The 14,028-nt window shown below is 37.5% G+C and overlaps 2 protein-coding genes across 4 annotated transcripts; both read left to right on the top strand.

The window, feature by feature from the left end:
• The first annotated feature begins 1,245 nt into the window (after nt 1-1,245).
• On the top strand, nt 1,246-8,545 carry LOC103705402 (TLC domain-containing protein 4). 3 transcript variants are annotated; one of them, XM_039115693.1, is made up of 9 exons: nt 1,246-1,396; nt 4,368-4,499; nt 5,616-5,704; nt 5,774-5,909; nt 6,023-6,097; nt 6,294-6,415; nt 6,500-6,575; nt 8,012-8,071; nt 8,161-8,545. In XM_039115693.1, the coding sequence occupies exons 2-9, from the start codon at nt 4,386-4,388 to the stop codon at nt 8,287-8,289; spliced, it is 801 nt and encodes a 266-aa protein (XP_038971621.1). In that variant the 5' UTR covers nt 1,246-1,396; nt 4,368-4,385; the 3' UTR covers nt 8,290-8,545. The 3 variants fall into 3 exon arrangements, with proteins under 3 accessions (XP_038971621.1, XP_026659794.1, XP_017697838.2); XM_026803993.2 differs by having other exon boundaries at nt 1,247-1,569; XM_017842349.2 differs by lacking the exon at nt 1,246-1,396 and having other exon boundaries at nt 4,206-4,499.
• Nucleotides 8,546-12,441: 3,896 nt separating this feature from the next.
• Nucleotides 12,442-13,677, top strand: LOC108511224 (probable aspartyl protease At4g16563). The gene has a single exon (XM_039115840.1). It carries the CDS (start codon nt 12,457-12,459, stop codon nt 13,675-13,677), a length of 1,221 nt encoding a protein of 406 aa, XP_038971768.1. The 5' UTR covers nt 12,442-12,456.
• The last annotated feature ends 351 nt before the right edge of the window (nt 13,678-14,028 follow it).

Raw genomic sequence — 14,028 nt, 5'->3', positions numbered from 1 at the left:
GTAAACTTTATTGACATTTTTATTTTCATTATTCAAAAAATTGATTGTTAAAATATTGAGCAAATAAACACCTTTTAAATAGCATAGATATAATTTTTATCACTATATAAATTACCAAAATCCATAAATTATCTTGGTGGTTGAGAGCTTTAAAATCAAACAAGAGATTGAATCTACGCCCGACCACTATTTATTATGATTTCAATGTTTTCAGTCTAATGCGAGCAAATTATTTTTTTAAAAACTAGCCAAGTTAGCACTTCTTAAATGCATTTTCAATCCCATGTAAAAATCCAACTAGCTAGATCCAATTTACCAATTTTTTGATATGGCATGTCAGTCTTATCCTGTTTTTATAACTGTGGCCTTAGAAATAATAAATACCAAAAATAAACATTCATGATTTCGAATATTAATAATAATCATATCAAAAATAAACATGCTTAACATATTACATCGAGTATTAGACATTATTATCTATCCAAATATAGATGAACCAATGATATTATTGGAAGAATACCTTTTGAAGCTCGTCTTTTTCATTTTTTAAGAAGAGAAGTTAAGGATATGCATATTGTTTATTATAGTTAAGCATTCTTCTAAAGAAAATTATGGTATCTCCGTTCTTAAAGCAGAGTTGAGGGCTCTCTGAAAGAGCATCATCTATGCACGATTTGCCTTATGAACGAATTATATTCACCAAATTTGTTTATGAAGATCGAGTAGATCTAAGGTCAGTATAAAACTAATAATGAATATATGCTATTGCAAGGTATTCGTGAGTTGATGATGGACTCTGATACTTTTTGGGCCACTCATATAAATTTGTGGTTGATGTGCAAGAATATTTCATATATATTATTATTTTAGCCTGTACCTTGGCCAATTCGGCCTATAAAAAAAAAAGAAAAAGGGGGAAATATATGGCTTTGGCTCACTTATTTGCGGTGTGCTGTACCAATCCACTGCTGCCACGAGCAGCAATATTTTAAAAAGTATTTTTCCAAAACTAAAATAATGAATGATTGCAGGGCCTACGATTTCACAAAGGAATTAATTGAGGCTCAGTTGCTTTAACCCTGTTGAGTCCTTATCTCAACCCTGTCAGTAAAAAAATCCATCAATCTGAGCCATTCGGTGGATGAGACATCCCATTCAAGGGGGAAGACTGCAGGTACTGGGAACAGAACTGACCTTCGTAAATGGATTCCCCCGGGGAGAGGAGTATTTTTTTTATTGATTGGTAATAGAGGATGGAGACGTCGCTGGGTGTTTGTGGGAATCCCTCCCGGCTCGTCCTTTTGGGACGGACGGTGGCGTCCGCTTCCATCCCTTGGTTTCCAATCCATCTCAATCCTTGCCTAATCCTTTCGCCCTCCCAATCCCGTAGTCCAAGGTATCACGCCTCGCCCCCTCGTCTCCTTCTCTTTCCCGTCGTCCTCCTGTCGTTGCCCTCCTCTCTTTCGCTCGTTTTTCTGCTGTTTGTTCGCGGAAAAAGCTGTGCAATTCCGATCCGGTATCGAAAAATCGTGGCTTGGGATTCGGTTCGTTGCTTGATTTGTGATCGGGGTTTGTTTTCTTTGCACATTCTCTGTAAAAGCTCTGGTTTTGATGGCTGTTTTCGGTTATATGTAGGAGAAATTTATGAGAACATTTTTTTTTAGATATTGTTATTTGCCCCCCGATTCGGTTTCAAGATAGATTCTTTCGATGCTGGGGTTGGGATTTGTGGATTTAATGCAATGTTCCATTTGTTTTATTTGCTCATTAGACAGATAGAGGGAGGAGGAGGGGGAAGGGAATCTCTTGGATTCTCTTTATTGCTATGGTTCTGAAACACATGGTTATGCATGTGCTTGAAATGAATGTATTTCAAATTGAATTGCTGTAATGTAGTTGTTTTCGTTTTGTCTGTAAGCTTATTTATTGATGGCAACATGTGCCGAGTTGAAACTGTATGTTCTTTTTATCCTGCTCTTCATTTCATTAGCATTCTCTCAGTCCCTTGTCCTCAGCTAGTGGGTTATGGAAATTAAATAATCTCTTATGTAAGATGAGAATTGCTGTAAGGGTATTTCGTGCTTGCTTTTCCCACCATGATTGTCCTTAAGATTAGAGTTCATGAATGGATAGTTGCAAGAAAGTACGATGCTATGGGTATTTTGAACATATTTCTGACACTTGTAATCGTGTAGATTCCTTTTTATTTTAAGTTTGGTGTTTGCTTTTGTTTCTTGGCTAGTAGCACTTACTCCGTAAGCTCTAGTTTTCAAAGGATTTTCTTCAATTAAGAATTATCTTATTTCTAAAGCATTATAAACCATGGTTATTTCACCATCATGCTCCCCTAGAAGATAAACCCATCGCTGACATCTTTATCGACTAGATTTGAGGCCAGATAGGTGAACTTGATAAATTAGACTAGCATTGTACTTTATAGGTAGATTTAGTCATCGCTGATAACATTTTGGTTGCTTGAGTCGTTTGACACATGCAATTGTATGGTTATTCCATGGTATTGTATAAGATAAAGTCGAAATGTCATAACAATTTAGTTAGAGGTTAGATGTGTTTGGTGTTGCACAAGGGTAGGTGAAGTTGGACTAATTGCATGAAAACTGCATGTCTACCTCAAGGTTAGACGGAATGCTTTTCAGATTTTCTGGGTTTACCAATCCTTTCCCTCAAGGTTTTCATGGAGGTGGTAATAAGAGTGTCAGATAGGTAGCTCCATTTTCTTCTCTTGTTCTTGTTGCACAAGGGTAGGTGAAGTTGGACTAATTGCATGAAAACTGCACGTCTACCTTAAGGTTAGATGGAATGCTTTTCAGATTTTCTGGGTTGACCAATCCTTTCCCTCAAGGTTTTCATGGAGGTGGTAATAAGAGTGTCAGATAGGCAGCCCCATTTTCTTCTCTTGTTCTTTTCATTGTAGCGAAGGTTGTAGTTTGATGAGGTGCAGAGTAGATGCCTGTATACTTGTATGGGTTTCCATATTTGTCAATGATTAGCTGTCTGAGCATAATTTCAGTGTGTGTATACTAATGTTTAGCAATTATAATATAGTTTAATGTTGTGATGTTGTATGGTTGACTAGTTTGTAGCTCAATTATTTTGAAAGTTCTTCTAAAGAATTTCCACCTGTTAACTTACGAAACTATTATGGTCCCAATTTAATATCATATGTTGGTCTTCAAGAATACATGGGGCATGATTGAGACCCTGTTGTTGAGAGATTTTTTCAAGCAACTTGCTGGTTGGGAAATTAGTTTATCTTATGGTGGGACAACTACATTGCAAAGAGCTGTTTTGCACAATATCTAGCTCTACTTCGTATCAAAATTTTAGATGTTGCCCTTTGAATCTAGCGAAAAGGGAACACATTTCTTTGGAGAAGGTTGGGATGCATATCAAGAAGGATAATTAATTTTTGGAAAGGGGTTGTGAAGCTAGAAGAGATGGATGATCGAGCTTTATCTGAAGTGCTGAACTGAGTGTTACCTTGAAGATGTTAATAGAGCCACTATGATGCATAGGGCCTTTAGCTCGGGTCATATAAGCTTTGAGCTGAGCTTCTTGTCAAGCCAAGGCAAGCCTCCATTTGATTTTTGCAAGCCATTAATTTTCATGCTTGGCTTGTTTGTGAGCTGAGCTTTAAAATATGTTGCTCTGCTCATTTTCTAATTGAGCCAGGCACAAGCGAGCACTTATTTTAAGCCAAACATGACCTATTCATGCACTTGGAAAGAGTCAGTAATAAGACTCGAAGGGGTGAGGGAGAGGTGTTCTAGGGGGAGTCTGGAAGAGGGGTTTAGTGGCTGGCATCTAGGTAGACAGAGATATGTGGAGGGTAAGTGAAACCTGGGAGAAGAGCTCTAATGGCCTTATAAGGGGTGGGCGAAGTTTATGCTTACACGTGCATGCGTACCCTTTCTCAAATGGGCCTAGCCTTATTCTATATGTCTGCATGTACGTGCATGCATGTTTAGCAGGTAGCTTGTGCAGGAATTTTTGTGTGTATGTTTTGAAAAAAAAAACATATAACTATTATTTACAATGGATCTTTTCATTTGTATATTTCAGTACACATATATGTTTATTTCTGTCTACATGCATATGTGCATTTGTGCATGCACACTTATGCATGTTATTTCTGTGTATTTTGTGAAAAGTGAGGCTATAATTAATGTTAACAAGGATTTTTTTCATTCTTGTACTTTATGTTCTTTCATAATGAATATGAAGGTGTTCCTCTGGATGATCTTATTATAAATCCTGTTAGTGTTTTTCCGGCTTTCAATGGTCTAAAGATTTTTGTTATATTCCTCCAGCTAGACCTTTTGGTTAAGATAAATTTTATGTTGCAGGTTTCTAAGCCTTCAGTGATGGCAAGCAAGACCTATAAGTACCAGGCACAGGTACTGGTTAGAGAGTACCTGCTAGCAGATCCATTTGTCCCATGCACCTCTGTGCTTGGGGGCATTTTCATGTGCAAGATGGTATACCTCATCTGCCTTACTTAGCATGTTCTTCTTATTGATGTAACTAAGTGTACGTACAACTGCACATGAAACATATTGGTCATAAATGCAGGTAGTTCTGTCCATAAAAATGGATATGTTTGTATTGAGGAGAGATTATAGCTTTTCTTTTAAAAAAATTAACACTACTGGTTTCACACCATATTACTTTCTCTTAAAAAAAAAATATTGGACCAGTAGATTTAAGAAGAGAGTTGCTTAGTATGGAAAGCTATTGTGATTTTCTACTTCTGAATGTCAATAATATGGTAACTGAAAGTCTGCTTTATATTATTACTTTCTACTTCTCATATTCGACAGCACTGTTCATTACCTTTTGCTGTTTCATTCTAAATTTAGTTATCAACAACTAAGAAATATAATGGAAAATGCCTGTTAATCATACTTTTATATATCTGGTAGTGGATGGAAATAATTTAATTAAAGATTATATGGTAGGATGTAACATATTTAATTTAGCAATTGTGATAATTGATGGACAGCAGCATTGATGTAAATGAATATCAAAAGTCCTAGTCAACCAACTTGGTTTGACAATAACAATATCAACAAAATGTTATCAGCATATTTAGAATCAAATTCTAGAGCTATGAAGAAAATGGGAAAGTTGGAAATAGCATGGGTCAGGACCGTTCCATGGTAGGGAGGTTATGTCATCTTGCCATACTTAGGTAGTTGATGAAAATCTTTGGGCCACAACAAAAAGTATTATCTATTTATGCGCGCGCGCGCGCACACACACGTATGCGTACCATAAGCATAAAGTCTCATCCCAACTATACATGTGTGTATATATAGTGTTGGACCACACACTAAATGTTAAATCTTAAGTAAAAAATTTGACGTCAAAAGTCAGTGATGGTCCATCCAAATTGGAGGTCCATGCTGTTGATCATGAACTACACCACTAAACATGTATGCAAATCAAAATATTCCTCTGTTTTGAAGGTCTTTGAAGTTTGAACTATTCACCAAGTGTGATTATATTTCTTTTATTCATAGTTTCGGAAGATTTTACATAGATTTTCAGTTATCTAAGCTGTTATATTTGTTGTCTTCCGTTCTCTTAAACAGGCATATGATCTTACTCAGTTAATCAGTCCATTTTACTATAAGGGCCATGCTTCTCTTACAAAGATTCAACGGATTGAGTGGAACAATCGGTGAGAAATCACAGGCTACCTGCATCCGTGTTGTACGTTTTTCTCATATTCATTTGAACCATTTTGCAGGGGTATGTCTAGTGCACATGCCATTTTTATCACGATAATGTCATTATACTTTGTGTTCTTCTCGGATCTATTCTCTGACCGTCTTGAGGGGCTAATTACATTTCGAAGTTCCAATCTCTCCACTTTTACATTGGGGGTGACATCTCTATCTTTTAGTTTGCTATCATGCAATATGTCTTTGTTTATACTACTGTTCTGCTATCTGAACATATGTTTCTTAAGGTTATATTTAATTTTACATTTTTACAGGTCTCTGTTGGGTATTTTATCACGGACCTTGCCATGATATTTTGGCTATATCCCTCCCTTGGTGGAATGGAGTATGTAAGTAGTGATCTTTGTAAGCCTTATTTAAGCTTGGACATGTGCTCTGTTGTTTATATGTTGACTGCTGTTTTTTGTGTGACACATTTGTGATCAAACACAGCCTTATAGATCTTCATTATCACTTCATATATCAATCAAGAGAGTCACTTTGTTCCAGAGTTACAGTGGACTGATATGGTGATATCTTTTTCAGGTTCTCCATCATATCATTTCAGTATGTGCAATAGCGTATGCCATGTTATCTGGGGAAGGGCAGCTATACACGTATATGGTCCTCATCTCTGAGACAACCACTCCAGGGATTAATTTGCGATGGTAATTTTGTTGAAGGTGCAATCAAACAACAAAACTTCAAGTATTTCCACCTGTTGACTTTTTGGCATCTTCTGTTTCGTGAAGGTTTCTTGACACTGCAGGAATGAAAAGGTCGAGGGCATATCTTGTTAATGGCGTTATGATGTTCTTTGCATGGCTGGTGAGTAGAATAGATGGCTTTCATTATTGTATGTTGTAAACTGAAAGGTACCTAAAACTCACTGCACAGACTTAGCAGATTTAAAAGAATAGAGCAACTTAGCACTCGTGCTTTCATACGCTTTTTTCTTTTGGCAATATTTTGGAAAAAGGAGTTACCATTATATAAATTGAAAATATGGATGGGTAGTTTGGACATAGAAAAAGTTACACTCACTAATCTCGTACTAGTTCAAAAAAAAAGTGATTTTTAATCAGATACGTTATGTAAACTTATATAAGAGTCCTACATTGGTAGCTTAGTCTTCTATCAGTTGTCGAATCGCCTTTGGAGTCACAGCTTATAAAGCCAAAAACAGGAAAAAAAGGACAAGAAAATGCTGTACCGAATCTTGAAGTGCAAAATTATCTATCCAGGGGGAGAATTTTAGGCTTGTCAGTGTACAACCTCTTTCTAAGTATTTAAATGGGGAAATAACCTTGGTAACTATGCACTTAGGCATTTAATTGATATCCTAAGTAATTTGTGCGTAACTATAAAATTTTAGAAGCAGGACATAATTAGAAAAAGGAGAGAAAAGATCTATCCAGTTGAGCGACAGTGTCATGTGATAAGAATATGATTTGATTTTATAACTTATTTTTTAAATATGGATTTCTATAGAAAATAAATGGAAATACAAATAAACAAAATAACAGAAGCATTGAGATTGATAAACATGGCTTTTATTTATTTTATGAAGCAACAAATCAATATGTTGATCAATTAAGCTTAGCCCAATTAAATCAATGCACACGCACTGACACAGGTCAAGAAGGGAAAAGAAAATGGATGATCTTGGAATAGAACACACAAATCAAAGAAGGATACTAATTGGTTATGTTGGGCATTATCCCATGACATCCAAGGCCACAAAACTGCCCACCGCAGAGCTATGAATTTGAATTGAAAAGCTGAGTGGAAGAAACATACATGGCAGTTATACTCCAGGTGTTCCCATTGCGGTCGTCCCATACTTACCATGTATTTTTTTTTATTATTCTAAAAGAATTTTCTTGATTATTCAATTAAAAAAAATGTGTTGTGTTATTGAAATAAACACAAAGCCTGAATGGAAATCCTTTGGCACAATCTAAAAGTGTTTGAACCCTCATTTCAACAATAGAAGTGCATGAGCAAAACTTATTGGCTGGTTACAGTTGAAAATCTAAATTAGATCATATATTGTGTATAAATTTCAGCCACTTAACATTTGGTGAAACTTTGTAAACTCTAAACTGCTGCCTTAGTATTTAAACAATCAAACTCCCAAATAGTTAATTCCAGATCTAAACCATATTTCTGTTTAATGCTATTCCTACCAGCTCATAAATCTTTTGAATGTTCTGCAATCTAGTACAAGTCGGCTGTCTAACTGAATGTAATTTTCTGTGTAGGTAGCAAGAATATTTTTGTTCATCTACGTGTTTTACCACATCTATCTTCACTATGATCAGGTATGTCTTGCATCTTCTTTTACCCAAAATTATAATTCTTCATTGATTCATGCTAACCATTATGTCATACTCTTCGCATCTATTAACAGATCAAGCAGATGCATAAACTTGGTTACCTCCTGAGCTTTGTGGTGCCTGCAGCACTGTTTGTCATGAACGTGATGTGGTTTGCAAAGATTCTAAGAGGCCTCAAGAAAACATTGGCCAAGAGGCAGTGAATGAACTGGAAGTTGTCTCTATCTGCCTGTCATTGTCATCATCCGCACTTTGGTGCATCCTTTCAGCTTTCCTGTATAAAGTCATGTATAAATTTGGTGAGGAGGGATAAAAGAAAAAGAAGCTGGGTAGTGAGAGAATTTTAGGGTTAGAGTGGGTATATAATTCTTGTTTTCAGTGTAATTGTTGTATATGAATATGATGCTGTAATTTCTTCTTGCTGAATGTTCTGCTATGGCGATCTCTCTTTTTAGCCTAGGTTTCCTCTGTTCCTGGTGTTTATCTTCTGCTGTGGACTCTGCTTGAGATGGGCCATCTGTTGGTTTTACCGGCGACCAAGCATGAGAACGGCGCACTAAACCTGCATCGCCTCTGTGCTTTCCTCTATCTCCACTGCTTTGGTTGTCTCCCTGCATGAGGATGATGCCAGAGCCTTTTGAACTCAAATTGAAGGATGATATCACAGTGGTTTATTTTCGGCATCATATACATAGCACATTCTTCATAGTCAGCTTATCAAGATGATCATCAATATCGTTACTATCATCAATATCATCATTATCATTAATAAGATGATTTTTAAGTTTGTCATTCAAGAATTTGTTTGAAAATACTGTAATAAGTTTGTCATTAGGTATTTGACTAAATATGATTACTTACTTCCAGTAGAATTTAGAACTAAAATATCCTTGGAAGAGGATAGAGTTAAGCGAAGAGAAGAGTTTTCCGTGATATGAGAATGAAAACTATTAGCCTCCCCTGAAATTTGTAAATAAGTGATTATCTATATTGAGCAAGATTTATTTGTGTTTCTGCTAGGTAGGATCTATTGAACTCATAATTCAGCTAAGTAGTAATTTGATTTTGGTTATTCAATCATTTTGACAATTAGAGACATTCTTTCATAAATGAGTACTATGAGTTAATAGAATTTGATCAATCATTTTTTTTCTATTGTTACACTGAACCAAATTTTTTTTTTTTTTTCATCATAAATCGAATCACTGTTAGAAATTCAGAATTTTATTTTATCATTAATCCAATCACTATTTATGTTTTTTATGTTTCTTATCAATGAATAGTTCTTTTTTACTTTGCACATTCCAGATGTCCTGCAATTCTTAAAAAAGTGATTTGATTGCTGAGATTTGATATGATACTTATGAGATCAATAAAATTGATATTTAAATATTTCTTGTTGCAATGCAATTATTTGACCTCATATATAGCACCCTCACCCGATAGCATGTTGCCACCAAAAGCACAATCTCGTATTTCTTCTGGACAATATCCTAATTGTTCCAATACATGGTCTAAAAAATATTTTGTTTTGAGGTATATCAAAATTCAGTCACCGGTTCATATTTTATCAACCAATCCTTCCTAATTCATATCTTTGTTGAAAAGTTTGTATTTGTAATTCATTACATAAGGACTTAGAAAATACCAGTTCCTGCCTACACAAGTAAGTTGTTAATAAAACTCCAAAGTAATTTTGTTTTAACCCAATCTTTTTTTTTTCTTCTTATCATTCGAAAAAGACAAGAAAATAAACACGATTTAAAATTTTTCTTAGATTCAAATTGATAATAGAACTAGAGTAGATATTTTTTGTTTCCTACTCACATAGGCCTATATCCTTGTTTTTCCATTAATTTTTAATTCTGATCTTCACCCCAAAATGACATTATAGTGCTGGTATGGATAGAAATTTCATTACTAGATCTTTAGATATATGCCCTTAAATCATGCATGACCTTTTCTGTTGTATTTGTTGATAATTAAATGCATTTTTATTTGTTATATGATACATTCGGCCAATATATAAAATCCTGTTCTGGCGTATGCATGTCCATCTCGCCAACTCATTTATATTATGAAAGATGTTTGTTGGAGTTCTTCATCAAGATGCAAGCGTGACACCCTGTGGGTATGCGCACGTGTGTTCTAATGTGTTAAGATGTCTGCATGAGCGATCAGCGTGCATGTCTACATGCAAAATTGCGGATATATTTGTTCTCATATGCGCATAGATATTTTATATATTTGTAAATATGTTTATGCTGGTTTGTATGTATGCATGGATACACACACGTGTATTGGTAAACTAACCAAGCTTCTTTCAGAAAAATATCAAATTACAAAAAGAATGCCTTGATGAATCATTCAATGATATGACATGAGGTTTCATGCATTGAATGATGTGCCGACAATATTTTTTTTTTTTTTTTTGTTGAAAAAATAGGAGGGGAGGGAGAGAGGTGAATCTCACCCGCGTAGCAGCCTCAATTGGGCACTTCTTCTACCAGAGAATGTTTGATGCAGGCCGCAAGTTTTCGCATACCTTTCTCGACCAATGGGCTTCCTTCACTGAGCTCATCACCCATGTGTGAGTACGTTATCCCAGCGCCACCTCGGTACCAGCGGACCAGTAGCGCTCCCATCGGCAGCGTTAATTGACGCCCGCGCATTTTGAATCTGTACCACCCCGGTAGAAGCCAACACCCCGTTCCATCTGTGCTACCACCTTGGTGGCATGTGCCGACAATACTTGATGAGAGGTATAATGTATTAAATTATTTGCCGGCATGTTTAATTAGAGGTCGCCTCCAAGAAGAGGATTAAATATTTTCTTCACAATAATTTTGTTTTTTAATTAAAAATTTTAAATCTACTTTTTCTTTTGGGTTGAAATAAATCTTAAAATTTTAACCGCTCGCATGGGAGACAAATTTGGTTGGGCCGGAAACTATGACAGCTTGGATTGGGTTGAAGAATAACTCCAAGTCAACCTATTCTATCTTAAGCTAAACTCAGATTGATTGGATTAGTCTCATGTTGAATTGGATTAAGAAGAATCGATCAAATTAAGTCCTATCATATAAATAACTTAAGTTTTGGAAAAGATATCATGCAATCATTCTTAGATCAATACTAGGTTCTTAATTAGGATTTTATTTAAGCGTATTTTTGCAATTCTATAACTTAATATAGAATGAAAGGTATAGTTAAATGTAACATATAAGTATAAATTCCTTTCTTTATTTATTGGGTGGGCTCATGTTTAGTTAGGTTAAATATTGCATCCAGATTAGGTACATAATCCCATAGGTCAGCTTGAATTGGATCAAGTTAGGATAGCAAAATATGAAATCTTAACTATCCTAACTTAATAATCCCATGGGTCACGTTGGCTTCTTTATCCTATCTCCATGGACCGTCTTAAGGACATACCTAAAGGGCGAGCTACCAAGAGAATTAAACATCGATCACAGTGCCATCTCCACTACCTAAGAACCAGTCCCCGCATGAGCCCTTATCTCCAATTATTTCCTTCAATATTTGTTCGTCTCCACCTTCACAAACTAATGTTTGTATCTGTGTACGATGGTCCCTTCCCTTAAAACAAGCAACCGTAGGACATGCTCCTGCGTAGCTTTTTGAGAAGCTGAAGGAGAGAGAGAACAAAAAAGACTTGAGCATGCGCATGTCTTGAATGTTCCACCTTGAGTTAAAGATATTCTAAAGATATGAAATGGTCCATGGAAGTAGACCCCATCCTCTGATTCCTGTGAAAGCACCTTACCAAGCAGCCTTTGGCTTCTAAAGACTTGCTTTGCTTGAAATTTTTCGATAAAGACAACCAAACAGCAGACTGAACGCAACTCCTCTTCTTCATGCTTGCCCTACTAGTTTAGTCCATTTATTTGTATGGCCCTTCAATCCCCATGCACGTATGTACCTTCCAAGTTGGTATTGGAGTTATCACCCAATCATTACACATCACATCTCTCCAAGTGGTCTTCATCAGACCTCACTTCCTGCCAATTTTCCAACTGCGAATGCCATCAAACACCACCATCACTAAAGCCCACCATTGCTTATAAGTACCCCTTCCTCAACTTATCTCACCACCCACCATTGCTTATAAGTACCCTTCCTCAGCTTATCTCACCACATCAAAAGAAGGAATTAAGATGGCAACCTTCTCCTTCAGAACAGCCACCATTTCCCTTTCTCTTCTCCTCCACGCCTTCACCTTATTCTCCCAGTGTCATGCATCCGAACATAAAGGTCATGGGTCGCTGGTTTTAGGCCTGACCCATTCCAGAGCCCTCTCTCCATTGTCAGCGGCAGCAGGAGGCTCGAAGCCACTCGAGGTCTCGGACATGGTGGAACCACTTAGGGAATACAAAGATGGCTATCTCATCTCCTTAAACTTAGGGACACCACCACAAGTCATTCAAGTGTACATGGACACTGGAAGCGACCTCACCTGGGTCCCTTGTGGGAACATCTCCTTTGAATGCATGGAGTGTGACGATTATAGGAACTACAAACTAGTGGCCACCTTCTCTCCCTCCCGCTCCCCTTCATCTCTTAGAGATATCTGCACCAGCCCCTTCTGCACCAGCGTCCACAGCTCCGACAATCCTTACGACCCATGCGCCATGGCCGGGTGCTCCATCGGCAGCCTTGTGAGGGGCACCTGCCCCAGGCCCTGCCCTTCCTTCTCGTACAATTACGGGGCAGGGGGGTTGACCATTGGGAGCCTCACAAGGGACACTCTCAGAGTACATGGGGGTGATCCGGTTGTGCTAAGGGAGATACCAAGCTTCTGCTTTGGGTGTGTGGGTTCCACATACAGGGAGCCCATTGGGATTGCAGGCTTCGGAAAGGGTGTACTCTCTCTCCCCTCGCAGCTTGGTTTCCTCCAGAAGGGCTTCTCTCATTGCTTTTTGGGGTACAAGTTTGCCAACAATCCAAACATCACTAGTCCTTTGGTTGTAGGGGACCTTGCCATCTCCTCCAAAGAGCACCATCAGTTCACCCCTATGTTAAAGACTCCCATATATCCAAATTACTACTATGTTGGCCTAGAGGGTATTACTGTTGGCAATGGGACCATTATTGAAGCTCCCTTGAGCTTGAAATCCTTTGATTTGGAGGGTAATGGGGGAATGTTGATCGACTCGGGGACGACTTACACCCACCTCCCAGAGCCATTTTATTCGCACTTATTGTTAGAGTTAGGGTCAGGGATAACATACATGAGATCGAACGAGCTTGAGGAGAGAACTGGGTTCGATCTATGCTACAAGATTCCTTGCTCGAATAGCTCTTGCTCAGATGATCTACCTACCATTACGTTACATTTTCTGAATAGTGTGAAGCTCACCTTGCCTGAGGAGGACTGCTTCTATGCTGTGGGTGCTCCAAAGGACTCTCTAGTAGTGAAGTGCTTACTGTTTCAGGCCATGGATGATGATTATGGACCAGCTGGTGTTCTTGGGAGCTTCCAGCAGCAAAATATGGAGGTTGTCTATGATTTAGAGAAGGAGAGGATTGGGTTTCTTCCAATGGACTGTGCAAACTATGGGCTCCATTAGAAGTAGCTAGTTCTTTGTTTTCAGAGGTCTCTTTGTCGTGTTTGGATGTTTCTGAATCGGAATAAAATAAAGCAGGCTTGTAGTTGTGGAGCTCAAAAGGGTACTGAGCCCTTTATGGTTGGCTATTGCCCCTTTCCCTTTAATGGGCTTGGATGGATTAAGGTTGATGCCTTGGATATATTCTTTTGCTTAGTATTGGAGAACTACACTCTAAAAGTGGTGGTGATGATGCAATCTGTTAAATAAATCATTTGAGCTCTAAAAAGCATTCAGTCATTCATTATTGTGGGGTTGGTCTTAAGTAATTAGTCACAGGGGAATCAAATTAGTTAGCAGTTGCTGTGGCACTGG

The sequence above is a fragment of the Phoenix dactylifera genome, unplaced genomic scaffold (genome assembly GCF_009389715.1).
Source record: "Phoenix dactylifera cultivar Barhee BC4 unplaced genomic scaffold, palm_55x_up_171113_PBpolish2nd_filt_p 000007F, whole genome shotgun sequence".
NCBI lineage: Eukaryota > Viridiplantae > Streptophyta > Magnoliopsida > Arecales > Arecaceae > Phoenix > Phoenix dactylifera.
This window is presented reverse-complemented; position numbering and strand designations above follow the sequence as displayed.